Source organism: Aythya ferina (genome assembly GCF_964211825.1).
Source record: "Aythya ferina genome assembly, chromosome: 36".
NCBI classification, from domain to species: domain Eukaryota; kingdom Metazoa; phylum Chordata; class Aves; order Anseriformes; family Anatidae; genus Aythya; species Aythya ferina.
The window spans coordinates 394,412-414,967 of NC_140333.1; the positions used below are offsets into that span (position 1 = coordinate 394,412).

The 20,556-nt window shown below is 55.1% G+C and overlaps 1 protein-coding gene across 1 annotated transcript in view; it reads left to right on the forward strand.

Moving 5' to 3' along the window:
* The window catches only part of CHD8 (chromodomain helicase DNA binding protein 8), a gene marked incomplete at both ends in the record, with an annotated part of 42,957 nt that overhangs the window by 12,955 nt on the left and 9,446 nt on the right, over positions 1 to 20,556 (forward strand). The window contains 16 exon segments of the mRNA XM_084502068.1: positions 223 to 436; positions 2,063 to 2,258; positions 3,771 to 3,938; positions 6,270 to 6,449; positions 6,535 to 6,645; positions 6,734 to 6,993; positions 8,526 to 8,725; positions 8,804 to 8,960; positions 11,145 to 11,234; positions 12,659 to 12,762; positions 12,845 to 12,959; positions 14,580 to 14,655; positions 14,766 to 14,820; positions 15,934 to 16,132; positions 17,869 to 18,077; positions 20,084 to 20,548. Coding sequence (XP_084358194.1) covers positions 223 to 436; positions 2,063 to 2,258; positions 3,771 to 3,938; positions 6,270 to 6,449; positions 6,535 to 6,645; positions 6,734 to 6,993; positions 8,526 to 8,725; positions 8,804 to 8,960; positions 11,145 to 11,234; positions 12,659 to 12,762; positions 12,845 to 12,959; positions 14,580 to 14,655; positions 14,766 to 14,820; positions 15,934 to 16,132; positions 17,869 to 18,077; positions 20,084 to 20,548 — 2,799 coding nt within the window.

Below are 20,556 nucleotides of genomic sequence, written 5' to 3' on the forward strand. Positions count from 1 at the left end.
TAGGGTGAAAAATGCCTTGGGGGGTCAACCAGTTGGTTGGATTTGGGGTTGTGGTTGGGTTTGGGGTTGAGCGGAGCCGCTGTATGTCCCAAAACAGACATTTTTAGCCCAAATAACGCGTTGAGGGGTCCACCAGCACCTTGGATTTGGGGTTGTGGTTGGGTTTGGGGTTGAGCAGTGCCCCCCGACGCCCCGTTGACGATCCCACCCCACCCCAAATAGGCGCGGAGGAGAAGATCCTGGCCGAATTCCGCGAGTCCTGCCACCACCACGTCCCCCACGACTTCCACCTCCAGGCCATGGTGCGCTCGGCCGGCAAGCTGGTGCTGATCGACAAGCTGCTCCCCAAACTCAAGGCCGGGGGCCACAAGGTGCTCATCTTCTCCCAGATGGTCCGCTGCCTCGACATCTTGGAGGACTACCTCATCCAAAAGAGGTAAAAACGGGGCGAAAACGGGGCGTTTGGGGAGGGTTTGGGGTCACCGGGAGGACTAAATCATCCAAAAGAGGTAAAAACGGGGCAAAAAAGGGGCATTTGGGAAGGGTTTGGGGTCACCTGGAGGACTAAATCATCCAAAAGAGGTAAAAACGGGGCGAAAACGGGGCATTTGGGAAGGGTTTGGGGTCAACTGGAGGAGTACGTCGTCCAAAAGAGGTAAAAAGGGGCGAAAACGGGGCATTTGGGGAGGGTTTGGGGTCAACTGGAGGAGTACGTCGTCCAAAAGAGGTAAAAACGGGGCGAAAAGGGGCATTTGGGAAGGGTTTGGGGTCACCGGGAGGACTAAATCATCCAAAAGAGGTAAAAAGGGGCGAAAATGGGGCATTTGGGAAGGGTTTGGGGTCAACTGGAGGAGTACGTCATCCAAAAGAGGTAAAAACGGGGCGAAAAGGGGCATTTGGGAAGGGTTTGGGGTCACCGGGAGGACTAAATCATCCAAAAGAGGTAAAAAGGGGCGAAAACAGGGCATTTGGGGAGGGTTTGGGGTCACCTGGAGGACTAAATCATCCAAAAGAGGTAAAAAAGGGGGGAAAAGGGGCATTGGGGAAGGGTTTGGGGTCAACTGGAGGACTAAATCATCCAAAAGAGGTAAAAAAGGGGGGAAAAAGGGGCATTTGGGGAGGGTTTGGGGTCAACTGGAGGAGTACGTCGTCCAAAAGAGGTAAAAACGGGGGGAAAAGGGGCATTGGGGAAGGGTTTGGGGTCACCTGGAGGACTAAATCATCCAGAAGAGGTAAAAATGGGGCGAAAACGGGGCATTTGGGGAGGGTTTGGGGTCAACTGGAGGAGTGCGTCGTCCAAAAGAGGTAAAAAGGGGTGAAAAGGGGCATCCAGAAGAGGTAAAAGGGGTGAAAAGGGGCATTGGGGAAGGGTTTGGGGTCACCTGGAGGACTAAATCATCCAAAAGAGGTAAAAAAGGGGGGAAAAAGGGGCGTTTGGGGAGGGTTTGGGGTCACCGGGAGGAGTGCGTCGTCCAAAAGAGGTAAAAATGGGGTGAAAAGGGGCATCCAGAAGAGGTAAAAGGGGTGAAAAGGGGCATTTGGGAAGGGTTTGGGGTCACTGGGAGGACTAAATCATCCAGAAGAGGTAAAAAAGGGGGGAAAATGGGCATTTGGGAAGGGTTTGGGGTCAACTGGAGGAGTACGTCATCCAAAAGAGGTAAAAACGGGGCGAAAAGGGGGCATTTGGGGAGGGTTTGGGGTCAACTGGAGGAGTGCGTCGTCCAAAAGAGGTAAAAAGGGGCGAAAAGGGGCATCCAGAAGAGGTAAAAGGGGTGAAAAGGGGCATTTGGGAGGGGTTTGGGGTCACCTGGAGGACTAAATCATCCAAAAGAGGTAAAAAAGGGGGGAAAAAGGGGCATTTGGGAAGGGTTTGGGGTCACCTGGAGGACTGCGTCATCCAAAAGAGGTAAACACGGGGCGAAAACGGGGCATTTAGGAAGGGTTTGGGGTCACCGGGAGGACTAAATCATCCCGAAAAGGTAAAAAGGGGTAAAAAGGGGCATCGGGGAGGGTTTTGGGGTCGTCGAGGGCTCCCCCCGAGGTGGTTTTTGGGGTGTGGCAGGTACCTGTACGAGCGGATCGACGGGCGGGTGCGGGGCAACCTGCGGCAGGCCGCCATCGACCGCTTCAGCAAACCCGACTCGGATCGCTTCGTCTTCCTCCTCTGCACGCGGGCGGGCGGCCTGGGCATCAACCTGACGGCCGCCGACACCTGCATCATCTTCGACTCCGACTGGAATCCCCAAAACGACCTCCAGGTGAGGCCCCGGGGGCGGCTTCCGGCTTGGGGTCGCCCCCGGTTCGGCCCCGTTGCCGTAGGGGCTTGGGTTTTGGGGCTACGTTGGGTTTGAGTCAACAGGGTGTTGGGTTTTGGGGCTACGTTGAGTTTAACTCAACGGGGTCTTCCATTTTTGGCTTGCTACGTTGAGTTTGACCCAACGGGGTCTTGGGTTTTGGGGTTCCGTTGAGTTTGAGTCAACGGGGTCCTGGGTTTTGGGGTTCCGTTGAGTTTAACTCAACGGGGTCTTCCATTTTTGGCTTGCTACGTTGAGTTTGAGTCAACGGGGTCTTGGGTTTTGGGGTTCCGTTGAGTTTGAGTCAACGGGGTGTTGGGTTTTGGGGTTCTGTTGAGTTTAACTCAACGGGGTCTTCCATTTTTGGCTTGCTACGTTGAGTTTGAGTCAACGGGGTCTTGGGTTTTGAGGTTTCGTTGAGTTTGAGTCAATGGGGTCTTGGGTTTTGGGGTTCCGTTGAGTTTAACTCAACGGGGTCTTCCATTTTTGGCTTGCTACGTTGAGTTTGACCCAACGGGGTCTTGGGTTTTGGGGTTCCGTTGAGTTTGAGTCAATGGGGTCTTGGGTTTTGGGGCTACGTTGAGTTTAACTCAACGGGGTCTTCCATTTTTGGCTTGCTACGTTGAGTTTGAGTCAACGGGGTCTTGGGTTTTGGGGTTTCGTTGACTTGAAGTCAACGGGGTCTTCAGTTTTGGGGTCACATTGAGTTTAACTCAACGGGGTCTTCCATTTTTGGCTTGCTACGTTGAGTTTGACCCAACGGGGTCTTGGGTTTGGGGTTATGTTGAGTTTAACTCAACGCGGTCTTGGGTTTTTGGGCCCTGTTGAGTTTGTCTTGATGGGATTTGTGTTTTTTGGCGCCCCGTTGAGTTTCTCTTGACGGGATTTTGGCGTTTTGGGGCCCCGTTGAGTTTCTCTTGACGGGATTTTTTGGTTTTGGCGCCCCGTTGAGTTTCTCTTGACGGAATTTTGGGTTTTTGGCGCCCCGTTGAGCTTCTCTTGATGGGATTTTGTTTTTTTTTATGCCCCATTGACTCTACCTTGATGGGATTTTGGGTTTTTTGGCGCCCCGTTGAGTTTCTCTTGACGGGATTTTTGGGTTTTGGCGCCCCGTTGAGTTTCTCTTGACGGGATTTCGGGTTTTTGGCGCCCCGTTGAGTTTCTCTTGACGGGATTTTGGCGTTTTGGCGCCCCGTTGAGTTTCTCTTGACGGGATTTTGGGTTTTTGGTGCCCCGTTGAGTTTCTCTTGATGGGATTTTTGGGTTTTGGCGCCCCGTTGAGTTTCTCTTGATGGGATTTTGTTGTTTTGGTGCCCCGTTGAGTTTCTCTTGACGGGATTTCGGGTTTTTGGCGCCCCGTTGAGTTTCTCTTGACGGGATTTCGGGTTTTTGGCGCCCCGTTGAGTTTCTCCTGATGGGATTTGGGTTTTTTTATGCCCCGTTGACTCCCCCTTGACCCCCTTTTCCCCCCCGCAGGCCCAGGCGCGGTGCCACCGCATCGGGCAGAGCAAGGCGGTGAAGGTCTACCGCCTGATCACGCGCAACTCCTACGAGCGGGAGATGTTCGACAAGGCCAGCCTCAAGCTGGGCCTGGACAAGGCCGTGCTGCAGTCCATGAGCGGCCGCGAGGGCAACATCGCGGGGGTAAGGGGGTCCTGGGGGGGGGGACGGGGGGTGGGGAAGGCAAAAAAAGGGGGTTCGGGGGGAGATGTGGGGTGGAGAAGCCGTAAAAAGGGGTTCTTCAAGGGTTCTTCAAGGGAAATGGGTCTTGAAGACGTCATGGAAGGGGTTTTTCGGGGGAAATTTAGGTTGGAGAACCCATAAAAGGGGGTTTTCGAGGAAAAATGCGTCTTGAAGACCCCATAAAAAGGGTTCTTCAAGGGAAATTTGGGATGGAAACCCCATAGATAGGGTTCTTCAAGGAAAAATGGGACACGAAGACCCCATGGAAGGGGTTCTTCAAGGGAAGTTGACCTGAAGACCCCACAAAAAGGGTTCTTCAAGGGAAATTTGGGATGGAGATCCCATAAAAGGGGTTTCCTGAGGAAAAATGGGTCCAGAAGACCCCATAAAAGGGGTTTTTCGAGGAAAAATGGGTTTTGAAGACCCCATGGAAGGGGTTCTTGAAGGGAAATTTGGGTTGGAGAACCCATGGAAGGGTTCTTCAAGGGTTCTTCAAGGAAAGTTGACCTGAAGACCCCACAAAAAGGGTTCTTCAAGGGGAATTTGGGGTGAAGAACCCATAAAAGGGGTTCCTCAAGGGAAATTTGGGATGGAGACTCCATAAAAGGGGTTTTTCGAGGAAAAATGGGTCTTGAAGACCCCATGGAAGGGTTCTTCAAGGGTTCTTCAAGGATTCTTCAAGGGAAGTTGACCTGAAGACCCCATAAAAAGGGTTCTTCAAGGGAAATTTGGGGTGAAGAACCCATAAAAGGGGTTTTTCGAGGAAAAATGGGTCTTGAAGACCCCATAAAAGGGGTTCTTCAAGGAAAAATGGGTCTTGAAGACCCCAAAGAAGGGGTTCTTCAAGGGAAATTTAGGTTGGAGAACCCATGGAAGGGTTCTTCAAGGGTTCTTCAAGGGAAGTTGACCTGAAGACCCCACAAAAAGGGTTCTTCAAGGGGAATTTGGGGTGAAGAACCCATAAAAGGGGTTCCTCAAGGGAAATTTGGGATGGAGACTCCATAAAAGGGGTTTTTCGAGGAAAAATGGGTCTTGAAGACCCCATGGAAGGGTTCTTCAAGGGTTGTTCAAGGATTCTTCAAGGGAAGTTGACCTGAAGACCCCATAAAAAGGGTTCTTCAAGGGAAATTTAGGTTGGAGAACCCATAAAAGGGGGTTTTTGAGGAAAAATGGGTCTTGAAGACCCCATAAAAAGGGTTCTTCAAGGGAAATTTGGGATGGAAACCCCATAGATAGGGTTCTTCAAGGAAAAATGGGACACGAAGACCCCATGGAAGGGGTTCTTCAAGGGAAGTTGACCTGAAGACCCCATAGAAGGGGTTCTTCAAGGGAAATTTGGGATGGAGACCCCATAAAAGGGGTTTCCTGAGGAAAAATGGGTCCAGAAGACCCCATAAAAGGGTTTTTTCGAGGAAAAATGGGTTTTGAAGACCCCATGGAAGGGGTTCTTGAAGGGAAATTTGGGTTGGAGAACCCATGGAAGGGCTCTTCAAGGGTTCTTCAAGGGAAATGGGTCCAGAAGACCCCATAAAAAGGGTTCTTCAAGGGGAATTTTGGGTGAAGAACCCATAAAAAATGTTTTTGGAGGAAAAATGGGTCTTGAAGACCCCATAAAAAGGGTTCTTCAAGGGAAATTTGGGATGGAGACCCCATAGAAGGGGTTCTTCAAGGGTTCTTCAAGGATTCTTCAAGGGAAGTTGACCTGAAGACCCCATAAAAAGGGTTCTTCAAGGGAAATTTGGGGTGAAGAACCCATAAAAGGGGTTTTTCGAGGAAAAATGGGTCTTGAAGACCCCATAAAAGGGGTTCTTCAAGGAAAAATGGGTCTTGAAGACCCCAAAGAAGGGGTTCTTCAAGGGAAATTTAGGTTGGAGAACCCATAAAAGGGGTTTTTCGAGGAAAAATTGGTCCTGAAGACCCCATGGAAGGGGTTCTTGAAGGGAAATTTGGGTTGGAGAACCCATGGAAGGGTTCTTCAAGGGTTCCTCAAGAGAAGTTGACCTGAAGACCCTATAGAAGGGGTTCTTCAAGGGGAATTTGGGGTGAAAAACCCATAAAAGAGGTTCTTCAAGCAAAAATTGGTCTTGAAGACCCCATAAAAGGGTTTTTTTGAGGAAAAACAGGTCTTGAAGACCCCCTGGAAGGGGTTCTTGAAGGGTAGCACGCCTTGAAGGTCCTAATCTAGCAGGGCGTGGTTCTTGGAGATATTTTGGGGTGGAAACAGGGCCCGAAGCCCTCCCTGTTCCTCACCCCCCTCCTCCTCCTCCTCCTCCTCCTCCTCATTTTTGGCAGATCCAGCAGTTCTCCAAGAAGGAGATCGAGGACCTCCTGCGCAAGGGCGCCTACGCGGCCATCATGGAAGAGGACGACGAAGGCTCCAAGTTCTGCGAGGAAGACATCGACCAGATCCTGCTGCGCCGCACCACCACCATCACCATCGAGAGCGAGGGCAAGGGCTCCACCTTCGCCAAGGTACCCCCCGGCGCCACCCCGCGGGCCCTTCCCCACCATTTTTTGGTGGACCTCGTGGTGGGCGAGCTCTTGGGTTGTCCATTAGGCGAGCTTCGTGGCGTCGGAGAACCGCACCGACATCGCGTTGGACGACCCCAACTTTTGGCAGAAGTGGGCCAAGAAGGCCGACCTGGACTTGGAGCTCCTCAACAGCAAGGTCGGGCGTCGAGTAGAGCGGCGTTGGGAGGTGGGCGGGCCCTTCAACCTTCATCCTCATCGTCTTCCTCTTGGCGGGCTTCTTCTAGAACAATCTGGTGATCGACACGCCGCGGGTGCGCAAGCAGACGCGGCACTTCAGCACCTTGCGCGACGACGACCTGGTGGAGTTCTCCGACCTGGAGAGCGAGGATGAGGAGAGGCCCCGCTCGCGGCGCCACGACCGCCACCACCACCAGCACCACCAGCACCACCACCAGCACCACCAGCACCACCAGCACCAGGCCCTCCACCACCCCTACGGCCGCACCGACTGCTTCCGCGTGGAGAAGCACCTGCTGGTCTACGGGTGGGTTTCGGGGTGGGGGAGGACGAAATCGGGGTGGGGAGGGGGTGGGAGGTGGGAGGAGGGCGTGGGGGGGAGGAGGGGGTGGGTGGGTTCTGCGCCGGTGGCTGCTGTGGTTGAGGTAGGGGAAAACGTCTGCAACGCCGCGGTGGAAACCGTGAGTAGAAGCTTGGCGTAGAGAAAAAACATCTCCAACTCCTTGGTGGAAACCATGAGTAGAAGCTTGACATAGAGAAAAAACATCTCCAAGTCTTTGGTGGAAACCATGAGTAGAAGCTTGGTGTAGAGAAAAACCATTTCCAAGTCTTTGGTGGAAACCATGAGTAGAAGCTGGATGTAGAGAAAAAACATCTCCAACTCTTTGGTGGAAACCATGAGTAGAACCTTGACATAGAGAAAAACCATCTCCAAGTCTTTGGTGGAAACCATGAGGAGATGCTTGGCGTAGAGGAAGAGCAACTCCTTGGTGGAAACCATGAGTAGAAGCTTGATGTAGACCAAAACCAACTCCAAGTCTTTGGTAGCAACCATGAGTAGAAGCTTGATGTAGAGTAAGAGCAACTCCAGCTCTTTGGTGGAAACCATGAGTAGAAGTTGGATGTAGACCAAAACCACCTCCAACTCTTCTCTGGTGCCAACCACGAGTAGAAGCTTGAAGAGTAGAGCAAACCAAGTCTAATTTTGGGTTCTTCTCTGGTGTAAACCATGAGTAGATGCTTGATGTAGACCAAAACCACCTCCAACTCTTCTCTGGTGCCAACCACGAGTAGATCCTTGACGTAGAGAAAGCCCAACTCCAACTTTTTGGGGTCAACCATGGTTGATGCAAACCAAAACCACCTCCAACTCTTCTCTGGTGCCAACCATGAGTAGATTGTCGAAGAGTAGAGCAAACCAAGTCTAATTTTGGGTTCTTCTCTGGTGTAAACCATGAGTAGATGCTTGATGTAGACCAAAACCACCTCCAACTCTAGATCCTTGACGTAGAGAAAGCCAAACTCCAACTTTTTGATGTCAACCATGGTTGACGTAGACCAAAACCACCTCCAACTCTTCTTTGGTGTCAACCATGAGTAGATTGTCGAAGAGTAGAGCAAACCAACTCTTATTTTGGGTTCTTGTCTAGTGTAAACCATGAGTAGATGCTTGATGTAGACCAAAACCACCTCCAATTCTAGATCCTTGACGCAGAGAAAGACAAACTCCAACTTTTTGATGTCAACCATGGTTGACGTAGACCAAAACCATCTCCAACTCTTCTCTGGTGCCAACCATGAGTAGATTCTTGACGTAGAGAACGACCAAATCTCAATTTTTTGGCGTCAACCATGGTTGACGTAGACCAAAACCACCTCCAACTCTAGATCCTTGACGTAGAGAAAGACAAAGTCCAACTTTTTGGCGTCAACCATGGTTGACGCAAACCAAAACCACCTCCAACTCTTCCCTGGCTCCAACCACGAGGCGAAGGGGTCCCGGGAGGTGGAGCTCACCCCCCGGAGGCCCCAAATTTTGACCCCCTTGTCCTCCTGCAGCTGGGGCCGGTGGCGGGAGATCCTGTCGCACGGGCGGTTCAAGCGGCGCCTGTCGGAGCGCGACGTGGAGACCATTTGCCGCGCCATCCTGGTCTACTGCCTCCTCCACTACCGGGGCGACGAGAACATCAAGGGCTTCATCTGGGACCTGATCAGCCCCACCGAGAACGGCAAGGCCAAGGAGCTCCAAAACCACTCGGGTGAGGGGGTTTCCGCAGCCCTCGGGGTGGACGGGACCCCCCGCGGGTCCCCCGCTGACCTCCTCTGGTCTCCTCCAGGCCTCTCCATCCCCGTCCCGCGGGGCCGCAAGGGGAAGAAGGTGAAGGCCCAGAGCGCCTTCGACGTGCAGAAGGCCGAGTGGATCCGCAAGTGCAACCCCGACGCGCTCTTCCAGGACGAGAGCTACAAGAAGCACCTCAAGCACCAGTGCAACAAGTGAGCCGGAGGGCGAGGGGGCCCCAAAATCCGTCCTAGGTGCCCCAAAATGCATCCCAGGTTGACCAAAATCCGTCCCAGGTTGACCAAAATCTGTCCCAGGTTGACCAAAATCTGTCCCAGGTTGCCCAAAATCCGTCCTGGGTCCTCAAAATCCGTCCCAGGTTTCCCAAAATCCGTCCCAGGTTGACCAAAATCTGTCCCAGGTTCCCCAAATCCATCCCAGGTCCCCAAATTCATCCAAGATCCCCAAACCCGGCCCAAAATCCATCCCAGGTTCCCCAAATCCGTCCCAGGTTGACCAAAATCTGTCCCAGGTTGACCAAAATCTGTCCCAGGTCCTCAAAATCCGTCCCAGGTCCTCAAAATCCGTCCCACGTCCTCAAATCCATCCCAACTCCCCAAATCCAAACCCATCCAAGGTCCCCCAAATCTGTCCCAGGTCCCCAAAATCCGTCCCGGGTCCTCAAAATTCATCTCACGTCCCAAAATCCGTCCAAGATCCCTGAATCCGGCCCAAAATTCCATCCCACATCCCCCAAATCCGTCCCAGGTTCCTCCAAATCCATCCCAGGTTCCCCAAAATCCATATCAGGTTCCCCAAATCCATCTCAGGTCCCCAAATCCATCCAAGATCCCTGAATCCGGCCCAAAATTCCATCCCACATCCCCAAAATCCATCCCAGGTTCCTCAAAATCCGTCCCACGTCCTCTAATCCATCCCAGCTCCCCAAATCCAAACCCATCCGAAGTCCCCCAAATCTGTCCCAGGTCCCCAAAATCCGTCCCGGGTCCTCAAAATTCATCTCACGTCCCAAAATCCGTCCAAGATCCCTGAATCCGGCCCAAAATTCCATCCCACATCCCCCAAATCCATCCCAGGTTCCTCCAAATCCATCCCAGGTTCCCCAAAATCCATATCAGGTCCCCAAAATCCATCCCAGGTCCCCAAAATCCATCCAAGATCCATGAATCCGGCCCAAAATTCCATCCCACGTCCCCAAAATCCATCCCAGGTTCCTCAAAATCCATCCCAGGTTCCCCAAAATCCATATCAGGTCCCCCAAATCCATCTCAGGTCCCCAAATTCATCCAAGATCCACGAACCTGGCCCAAAATTCATCTCAGGTTCCCCAAAATCCATCCCAGGTCCCCCAAAATCCGTCCCAGGTCCCCAAATCCATCCCATATCCCCCAAAATCCATCCTAGGACCCCAAATCCATCCGAGGTCCCCAAACCTGGCCCCAAACCTGTCCCACGTCCCCAAAACCCATCCCGGGTCCCCCCAAAACCCCTCCCAGCTCCCCCAAATCCATCCCAGGTCCCCAAAACCCATCCCGGGTCCCCCCAAAACCCCTCCCAGCTCCCCCAAATCCATCTGGGGTCCCCAAAACCCATCCCGGGTCCCCCCCAAAACCCCTCCCAGCTCCCCCAAATCCATCCCAGGTCCCCAAAACCCATCCTGGGTCCCCCCAAAACCCCTCCCAGCTCCCCCAAATCCATCCCAGGTCCCCCAAAACCCATCCCGGGTCCCCCCAAAACCCCTCCCAGCTCCCCCAAATCCATCTGGGGTCCCCCAAAACCCATCCCGGGTCCCCCCCAAAACCCCTCCCAGCTCCCCCAAATCCATCTGGGGTCCCCCAAACCCATCCCGGGTCCCCCCAAAACCCCTCCCGGGTCCCCCAACCCATCTGGGGTCCCCCAAACCCATCCCGGGTCCCCCCAAAACCCCTCCCAGCTCCCCCCAACCCATCTGGGGTCCCCCAAACCCATCCTGGGTCCCCCCAAAACCCCTCCCAGCTCCCCCAAATCCATCTGGGGTCCCCAAAACCCATCCCGGGTCCCCCCAAAACCCCTCCCAGCTCCCCCAAATCCATCCCAGGTCCCCCAAAACCCATCCCGGGTCCCCCCAAAACCCCTCCCAGCTCCCCCAAATCCATCCCAGGTCCCCAAAACCCATCCTGGGTCCCCCCAAATCCATCTGGGGTCCCCCAAACCCATCCCGGGTCCCCCCAAAACCCCTCCCAGCTCCCCCAAATCCATCCCAGGTCCCCCAAAACCCATCCCGGGTCCCCCCAAAACCCCTCCCGGGTCCCCCAAATCCATCTGGGGTCCCCCAAAACCCATCCTAGGTCCCCGTCCCGTCCCTGACGCCCCCTTTTTCCCCCCGGTGTGCCCCCCAGGGTGCTGCTGCGGGTGCGGATGCTCTACTACCTGCGCCAGGAGGTCATCGGCGACCAGGCGGAGAAGGTGCTGGCGGGGGCCATGGCCAGGTAGGGACACTTTTTGGGGTGTTCTGGACCCATTTTGGGGTGTTCCAGACCCATTTTGGGGTGTTTCAGATCCATTATGGGGTTTTCCGGAGCTACTTTGGTGGTTCAGACCCATTTTGGGGTGTTCCGGACCCATTTTGTTGATTTCCGGACCCATTTTGGTATTTTCCAGACCCATTTAGGGGTTTTCCGGACCCATTTTGGGGTGTTTCAGACCCATTTTGGGGTGTTCTGGACCCATTTTGGGGTGTTTTAGATCCATTATGGGATTTTCCGGAGCCATTTTGGTGTTTCAGACCCAATTTGGGGTTTTCCGGAGCCATTTTGGGGTGTTCCGGACCCATTTTGTTGATTTCTGGACCCATTTTGGTGTTCCAGACCCATTTTGGGGTGTTCCAGACCCATTTTGGTGTTCCAGACTCATTTTGGGGTGTTCTGGACCCATTTTGGGGTGTTTCAGATCCATTATGGGATTTTCCGGACCCATTTTGTTGTTTTCCAGACCCATTTTGGGATTTTCTGGACCCATTTTGGTGTTCCAGACCCATTTTGGGGTGTTTTGGACCCATTTTGTGGTGTTCTGGACCCATTTTGGGGGGCTCCAGACCCTTTTTGGGGTTTTCTGGACCCATTTTGGGGTGTTCCAGACCCTTTTTGGGGTTTTCTGGACCCATTTTGTTGTTTTCCAGACCCATTTTGGGGTTCCAGACCCATTTTGGGATTTTCTGGACCCATTTTGGGGTGTTCTGGACCCATTTTGTTGATTTCCGGACTCGTTTTGAGGTTCCAGACCCATTTTGGGGTGTTTCAGATCCATTATGGGATTTTCCGGAGCCATTTTGGTGGTTCCAGACCCATTTTGGTGTTTCAGACCCATTTTGTGGTGTTCTGGACCCATTTTGGGGTGTTCCAGCCCCATTTTGGGGTTCTCCAGCCCCATTTTTGGGTTCTCCAACCCCATTTTGTGGTCCTTTGAGGTTCTCCAACCCCATTTTTGGGTTCTTTGTGGTTCTCCAAGCCCATTTTTGGGTTCTCCAGCCCCAATTTTGGGTTCTCCAGCCCCATTTTTGGGTTCTCCAGCCCCATTTTGGGTTCTTTGAGGTTCTCCAACCCCATTTTTGGGTTCTCCAGCCCCATTTTGGGGTTCTTTGGGGTTCTCCAGCCCCATTTTGAGATTCTCCAGCCCCATTTTTGGGTTCTTTGTGGTTCTCCAACCCCATTTTTGGGTTCTCCAACCCCATTTTTGGCTTCTCCAGCCCCATTTTCCCCTTCTCCAACCCCACTTCGAGGTCCTTCGAGCTCCTCCAACCCCACTCCACGACCCCTTTTGCCCCCCTGGCCCCATTTCGCCCCCTCCCCATCCCAAATCCGGCCTCCTCCCCCCCACCCACCCCAAAAACCCCCCAAATTTTTCGGCCCCGCAGCGAGATCGACATCTGGTTCCCCTTGGTGGAGCAGCTGGAGGTGCCGACCGCCTGGTGGGACGCCGAGGCCGACAAATCCCTCCTCATCGGCGTCTTCAAGCACGGTAGGCCATCCCCTAGATAATTTTTGGGGTTAAATCCAGCGGTTTTGGGTCAAGGAGGGTCTTTTTGACCCGTTTTTTGTAGGTTATGAGAAATACAACACCATGCGCGCCGACCCCGCGCTCTGCTTCCTGGAGAAGGCCGGCCGCCCCGACGACAAGGCCATCGCCGCCGAGCAGCGCCTGGACATCGGGGAAGGGTGAGCCCCAAATCCCTCAAATCTGACCCCAAAACGCAGGCCGTGTCCCCAAAACCCCAATGATTTCCCCCAAAATCCAATGGTGTTCCTAAAAACCCAACAATGTCTTCAAAAACCCAACGATGTCTTCAAAAACCCAACGATGTCTCCAAAAACCCAAGACCCCAAATTTGACCCCAAAGCCAACTTTGACCCCAAAACCCCAACTTTGACCCCAAAACGCAGGCGGTGTCCCCAAAACCCCAATGATTTCCCCCAAAATCCAGTGGTGGTCCTAAAAAGCCAACAATGTCTTCAAAAACCCAACGATGTCTTCAAAAACCCAACGAAGTCTTCAAAAACCCAACGATGTCTTCAAGACCCCAACAAAAAACCCCAACTTTGACCCCAAAAGCCCAACTTTGACCCCAAAACGCAGGCCGTGTCCCCAAAACCCAAATGATTTCACCCAAAATCCAATGGTGGTCCTAAAAAGCCAACAATGTCTTCAAAAACCCAACGATGTCTTCAAAAACCCAACGATGTCTCCAAAAACCCAAGACCCCAAATTTGACCCCAAAGCCAACTTTGACCCCAAAACCCCAACTCTGACCCCAAAACCCCAACTTTGACCCCAAAACGCAGGCGGTGTCCCCAAAACCCAATGATTTCACCCAAAATCCAATGGTGGTCCTAAAAAGCCAACGGTGTCCCCAAAAACCCAACGATGTCTTCAAGACCTCAGTGATGTCCCCAAGACCCCAACGATGTCCCCAAGACCCCAACGATGTCCCAAAAACCCCAACTTTGACCCCAAAACGCAGGCGATGTCCCCAAGACCCCAAAGATGTCCCCAAATCCCCCAACGATGTCCCCAAGCCCCCAGAGATGTCCCCAAATCCCCCAACGATGTCCCCAAGAGTGTCCCAAAGACCCCAACGATGTCCCCAAGAGTCTCCCCAAGACCCCAATGATGTCCCCAAGCCCCCGAGGACGTCCCCAAGACCCCAAAGATGTCCCCAAATCCCCCAACGATGTCCCCAAGACCCCAAGGATGTCCCCAAGAGTGTCCCAAAGACCCCAACAATGTCCCCAAGAGTCTCCCCAAGACCCCAACGATGTCCCCAAGACCCCAACGATGTCCCCAAGACCCCAACGATGACCCCAGAGCCCCCAAAGATGTCCCAAGGATGTCCCCAAGCCCCCAAGGATGTCCCCAGATCCCCCAAAGATGTCCCCAAGAGTGTCCCCAAGCCCCCAACGATGTCCCCAAGACCCCAACGATGACTCCAAGAGTGTCCCCAAGACCCCAAAGACGTCCCAAAGCCCCAGTGATGTCCCCAAATCCCCCAAAGATGTCCCCAAGAGTCTCCCCAAGACCCCAACGATGTCCCCAAGCCCCCGAGGGTGTCCCCAAGACCCCAAAGATGTCCCCAAGGGGGGGCGCCGCTGATGACCGTGCCATGCTAATACCGACGGGCGCCGGCCCGGCTGAGTTCAACCTCTTCTCCAACTGGTCTGAGGCACCCCGGGGGGGGTCCTGGTGGCATTTTTGGGGGGGCTTTAGGGTTTTTTGGGGGGCTCCCGGGACATTTTGGGGGCGGGGGGCTCACGGTTGTCCCCTGTTGTCCCCAACCCCAGCGTGGATTTTGACAAGGACTGCGAGGACCCCGAGTACAAGCCCCTGGCGGGGGCGGCCAAGGAGGTGGACGAGGAGGTGAGGTTTTGGGGTGGGGGGCTGGAGACCCCCAAAATTTGTGTTTTTGGGGTCTCGGGGGGGCCGCCAGGAGGTCGTCCCCAAATGTCCCCGCCCCGTTGTCCCCGTAGGGCGACCCCCTGATGCTGCTGGACGAGGAGATCGCGGTGGTGGACGGGGACGAAGGTGAGTGTGGGGGGTCCCGACCCCATTTCGGGGGTCCCCAAACCCCATTGGGGGGTCCCTGACCCCATTGGGGGGTCCCCGACCCCATGGGGGTGTCCCCAACCCAACGGAGATGCCCCCAACCCAACGGAGATGCCCCCAACCCCTTTATGACCATGACAAACCCAACCACGATGGCCATGGAGATGCCCCCAACCCAACGGGGTCTTGTAGGACCCCAAGGAGATGCCCCCAACCCAACAAAGATGCCCCCAACCCAATGGAGATGCCCCCAACCCAACGGAGATGCCCCCAACCCAACGGAGATGCCCCCAACCCAACGGAGATGCCCCCAAACCCTTTATCTCCATGACAAACCCAACCACGATGGCCATGGAGATGCCCCCAACCCAACGGGGTCTTGTAGGACCCCATGGAGATGCCCCCAACCCAACAAAGATGCCCCCAACCCAACGGAGATGCCCCCAACCCCTTTATCTCCATGACAAACCCAACCACGATGACCATGGAGATGCCCCCAACCCAACGTAGATGCCCCCAACCCAATTATGACCATGACGAACCCAACCACGATGGCCATGGAGATGCCCCCAACCCAACAGAGATGCCCCCAACCCAATGGAGATGCCCCCAACCCAACGGAGACGCCCCCAACCCCTTTATCTCCATGACAAACCCAACCACGATGACCATGGAGATGCCCCCAACCCAACGTAGATGCCCCCAACCCAATTATGACCATGACGAACCCAACCACGATGGCCATGGAGATGCCCCCAACCCAACGGAGATGCCCCCAACCCAACGGAGATGCCCCCAACCCAATAGAGATGCCCCCAACCCAACGGAGATGCCCCCAACCCAACGAAGATGCCCCAAACCCAACGGAGATGCCCCCAACCCAACGGAGATGCCCCAAACCCAACGGAGATGCCCCCAAACCCTTTATCCCCATGACAAACCCAACAACGATGACCATGGAGATGCCCCCAACCCAACAGAGATGCCCCCAACCCCTTTATGACCATAACAAACCCAACCACGATGCCCACGAAGATGTCCACCACCCCAACGGGGTCTTGTAGACCCTCACGGAGATGTCTCCTCCAACAGGTCCACCGGGACAACCCCCGGCCTGGCCGGCGGGCTCGGTGCTGACGGCCCGGCTGCGGCGCTTGGTGGCCGCGTGCCAACGCTCGTGCCAACGCCAGCGCCTACGGGCCGAGGCGGCCGCCCGGGGCGAGCGGCGCCGGCGACGCTGCGAGGCCGCCTGCAAGCTCAAGGAGATGGCCCGGAGGCAGAAGCAGCAACGGTACACGGGGTGGGGGGGGTCCCGGGGGGTCTTGGGGGGGTGGGCGGGAGGTTTTGGGGGGTCTCCGAGGTCGGATTTGGGGTTCTGGGGGTGGTGGGACCACAAATGTTGAGTTTTGGGGGGACTTGGAGGTTGTATTTGGGGTTTTGGGGGTGGTGGGACCACAAATGTTGAGTTTTGGGGGGTCTCCGAGGTCGGATTTGGGGTTCTGGGGGTGGTGGGACCACAAATGTTGAGTTTTGGGGGGACTTGGAGGTTGTATTTGGGGTTTTGGGGGTGGTGGGACCCCAAATGTTGGGTTTTTGGGGTGTTGGGGTCAATAAGTTGGGTTTTGGGAGTCATATTTGGGGTTCTGGGGGTGGTGGGACCCCAAATGTTGGGTTTTTGGGGTGGTGGGACCCCAAACATTGGGTTTTTGGGGTGCTGTAGGCATCTGCATGGGGTTTTGAGGGTGTTTATATGTTTTTTTGGGGGTGTTGGGACCCATAAGTTGGGTTTTGGGGTTCTTGGAGGTCGTATTTGGGATTCTGGGGGTGGTGGGACCCCAAATGTTGGGTTTTTGGGGTGGTGGGACCCATAAGTTGGGTTTTGGGGGTTCCTGGAGGTCATATTTGAGGTTCTGGGGGTGGTAGGACCCCAAATGTTGGGTTTTTGGGGTGGTGGGACCCATAAGTTGGGTTTTGGGGGTTCCTGGAGGTCATATTTGGGGTTCTGGGGGTGGTGGGACCCCAAATGTTGGGTTTTTGGGGTGTTGGGGTCAATAAGTTGGGTTTTGGGAGTCATATTTGAGGTTCTGGGGGTGGTGGGACCCCACGTGTTGGGTTTTTGGGGTGGTGGGACCCATAAGTTGGGTTTTGGGAGTCATATTTGAGGTTCTGGGGGTGGTGGGACCCCGAATGTTGGGTTTTGGGGGGTCTTGGAGGTTGTATTTGGGGTTTTGGGGGTGGTGGGACCCCAAATGTTGGGTTTTTGGGGTGTTGGGGTCAATAAGTTGGGTTTTGGGAGTCATATTTGGGATTCTGGGGGTGGTGGGACCCCAAATGTTGGGTTTTTGGGGTGGTGGGACCAATAAGTTGGGTTTTGGGAGTCATATTTGGGGTTCTGGGCGTGGTGGGACCCCAAATGTTGTTTTTTTGGGGTGGTGGGACCCCAAACATTGGGTTTTTGGGGTGCTGTAGGCATCTGCATGGGGTTTTGAGGGTGTTTATATGTTTTTTTGGGGGTGTTGGGACCCATAAGTTGGGTTTTGGGGTTCTCGGAGGTCGTATTTGGGATCCTGGGGGTGGTGGGACCCCAAATGTTGGGTTTTGGGAGTCATATTTGAGGTTTTGGGGGTGGTGGGACCCCACGTGTTGGGTTTTTGGGGTGGTGGGATCAATAAGTTGGGTTTTGGGAGTCATATTTGGGGTTCTGGGGGTGGTGGGACCCCAAATGTTGGGTTTTTGGGGTTGTTGGGATCAATAAATTGAGTTTTGGGGGTTCCTGGAGGTCATATTTGGGATTCTGGGGGTGGTGGGACCCCATATATTGTTTTTTTGGGGTTCCCTACACATCTCCATGGGGTTTTGAGGGTGGTGGGCCACCACATTAAACATTTTTGGGGTGTTGGGAGCCCCTTTGTGTTTTTTTTGCTGGTTCCAACCCCATCCCCGTGACTTTTTTCCCCAAACACCTGAATTTTGGGGGCTGTCGCGACCCCCCCGCTTGACCCCCGCGCCCGTTTCGGGGTTCCGCAGGTGGACGCGGCGGGAGCAGGCCGACTTCTACCGGGTGGTGTCCACTTTTGGGGTGGAATTCGACCCCGAGACCCGGCGCTTCCGTTGGGGCCGCTTCCGCGCCCTGGCCCGGCTGGAGCGCAAGACGGACGAGAGCTTGGCCAAGTTCTTCCACGGCTTCGTGGCCATGTGCCGGCAGGTTTGCCGCCTGCCGCCGGCGCCCGGGGACGGTGAGGAGATGGGGACAGGGCCACCTGGGGGGGGTGGGGGGGGTGGCGGGGCGGTGGGGACGTCCCTATGGGCGTGGGGAGCGTTTCCGACACCGTTAAGGTTGGGTTTTTGAAGAGGTCGTTGGGTTGGGGTCATCTTCATGGCCAAGGAGGACGTCTCCAACCCATTTGGATGGAGTTTTTGATGAGTTCGTTGGGTTGGGGTCATCAGTCGTTGGGTTGGGGTCATCTTCATGGCCATGGAAGACGTCCCCAACTCATTAGGATTGGGTTTTTGAAGAGGTCGTTGGGTTGGGGTCATCTTCATGGTCATGGACGATGTCTCCGACCCCATTAAGGTTGGGTTTTTGAAGAGGTCGTTGGGTTGGGGTCATCTTCGTGACCATGGGGGTCATCGTCATGGCCATGGAGGACGTCCCCAACTCATTAGGATTGGGTTTTTGAAGAGGTCGTTGGGTTGGGGTCATCTTCATGGTCATGGAAGACGTCCCCAACTCATTTGGATGGAGTTTTTGATGAGTTCGTTGGGTTGGGGTCATCAGTCGTTGGGTTGGGGTCATCTTCATGGGCTTGGGGTCATCTTCATGGTCATGGAAGACGTCCCCAACTCATTAGGATTGGGTTTTTGAAGAGGTCGTTGGGTTGGGGTCATCTTCATGACCATGGGGGTCATCTTCATGGCCATGGAAGACGTCCCCAACTCATTAGGATTGGGTTTTTGAAGAGGTCGTTGGGTTGGGGTCATCTTCATGGCCAAGGAGGACGTCTCCAACCCATTTGGATGGAGTTTTTGATGAGTTCGTTGGGTTGGGGTCATCAGTCGTTGGGTTGGGGTCATCTTCATGGCCATGGAAGACGTCCCCAACTCATTAGGATTGGGTTTTTGAAGAGGTCGTTGGGTTGGGGTCATCTTCATGGTCATGGACGATGTCTCCGACCCCATTAAGGTTGGGTTTTTGAAGAGGTCGTTGGGTTGGGGTCATCTTCATGGCCATGGAAGACGTCTCCAACTCATTAAGGTTGGGTTTCCAAAGAGGTCGTTGGGTTGGGGTCATCTTCGTGGTCTTGGGGTCATCTTCATGGTCATGGAAGACGTCTCCAACCCCATTAAGGTTGGGTTTTTGAAGAGGTCGTTGGGTTGGGGTCATCTTCATGACCATGGGGGTCATCGTCATGGCCATGGAAGACGTCCCCAACTCATTAGGATTGGGTTTCCGATGAGTTCGTTGGGTTGGGGTCATCTTCATGACCATGGAGGCCATGGGTTCAAGACCTTGAGGCCACCTCCAAGAGGTTGAGGCCATGGGTTCAAGAGGTTGAGGCCAACCCCAAGAAGTTGAGGCCAACCCCAAGAGGTTGAGGCCATGGGTTCAAGACGTTGAGGCCAACCCCAAGAGGTTGAGGCCACCTCCAAGAGGTTGAGGCCATGGGTTCAAGAGGTTGAGGCCAACCCCAAGAGGTTGAGGCCATGGGTTCAAGAGCTTGAGGCCAACCCCAAGAGGTTGAGGCCACCTCCAAGAGGTTGAGGCCATGGGTTCAAGAGGTTGAGGCCAACCCCAAGAGGACGGAGGCCAAGAGGAAGAGTTGAGGCCACCTCCAAGAGGTTGAGGCCATGGGTTCAAGACCTTGAGGCCACCTCCAAGAGGTCAAGGCCACCTCCAAGAGGTTGAGGCCATGGGTTCAAGAGGTTGAGGCCAACCCCAAGAGGTTGAGGCCAACCCCAAGAGGTCAAGGCCACCTCCAAGAGGACGGAGGCCACGGGTTCAAGAGGTTGAGGCCACCTCCAAGAGGTTGAGGCCACCTCCAAGAGGTTGAGGCCATGGGTTCAAGAGGTTGAGGCCAACCCCAAGAGGTTGAGGCCATGGGTTCAAGAGCTTGAGGCCAACCCCAAGAGGTTGAGGCCACCTCCAAGAGGTTGTGGCCATGGGTTCAAGAGGTCGAGGCCACCCCACGAGGTCGGAGGCCGCCTCCACCCCCCCTCCTCCATCTTTTCTCTCCCCCCCCAGAACCCCCGGACCCCTCGGTCCCCGTCACGCCGGTGTCGGCCGAGCGGGCCTCCCGCAGCCTCCGCCGCCTGGCCCTCCTCCGCCGCCTCCGCGAGCAGGTCCTGCGCCACCCCCTGCTCCCCGCCCGCCTGTCCCTGTGTCCCCAACCCGGCCCCGACCTCCCGGCCTGGTGGCAACGGGGCCACCACGACGGCGAGCTCCTCCGGGGGGCCGCTCGCCACGGCCTCGCCCGCCCGGAGGCCGCCATCATCGGAGACCCCGATTTCTCCTTCCTGGCCTCCCGCTGCCGTTTCCTACGAGCCCAAGGGGCGGGGGGCACCCAAGGGACCCCCCCGGGCCCGGCGGGGACCCCCCAAGCGCTGGAGGCCGCCGAGGAGGACGAGGATTCGGAGCTGGAGCTCGGCAAGGCCTCGGCCTCCGCCTCCGAGACGTCCTCCGGGGAGGAGGACAGCGACGAGGAGAGGGGTGAGGAA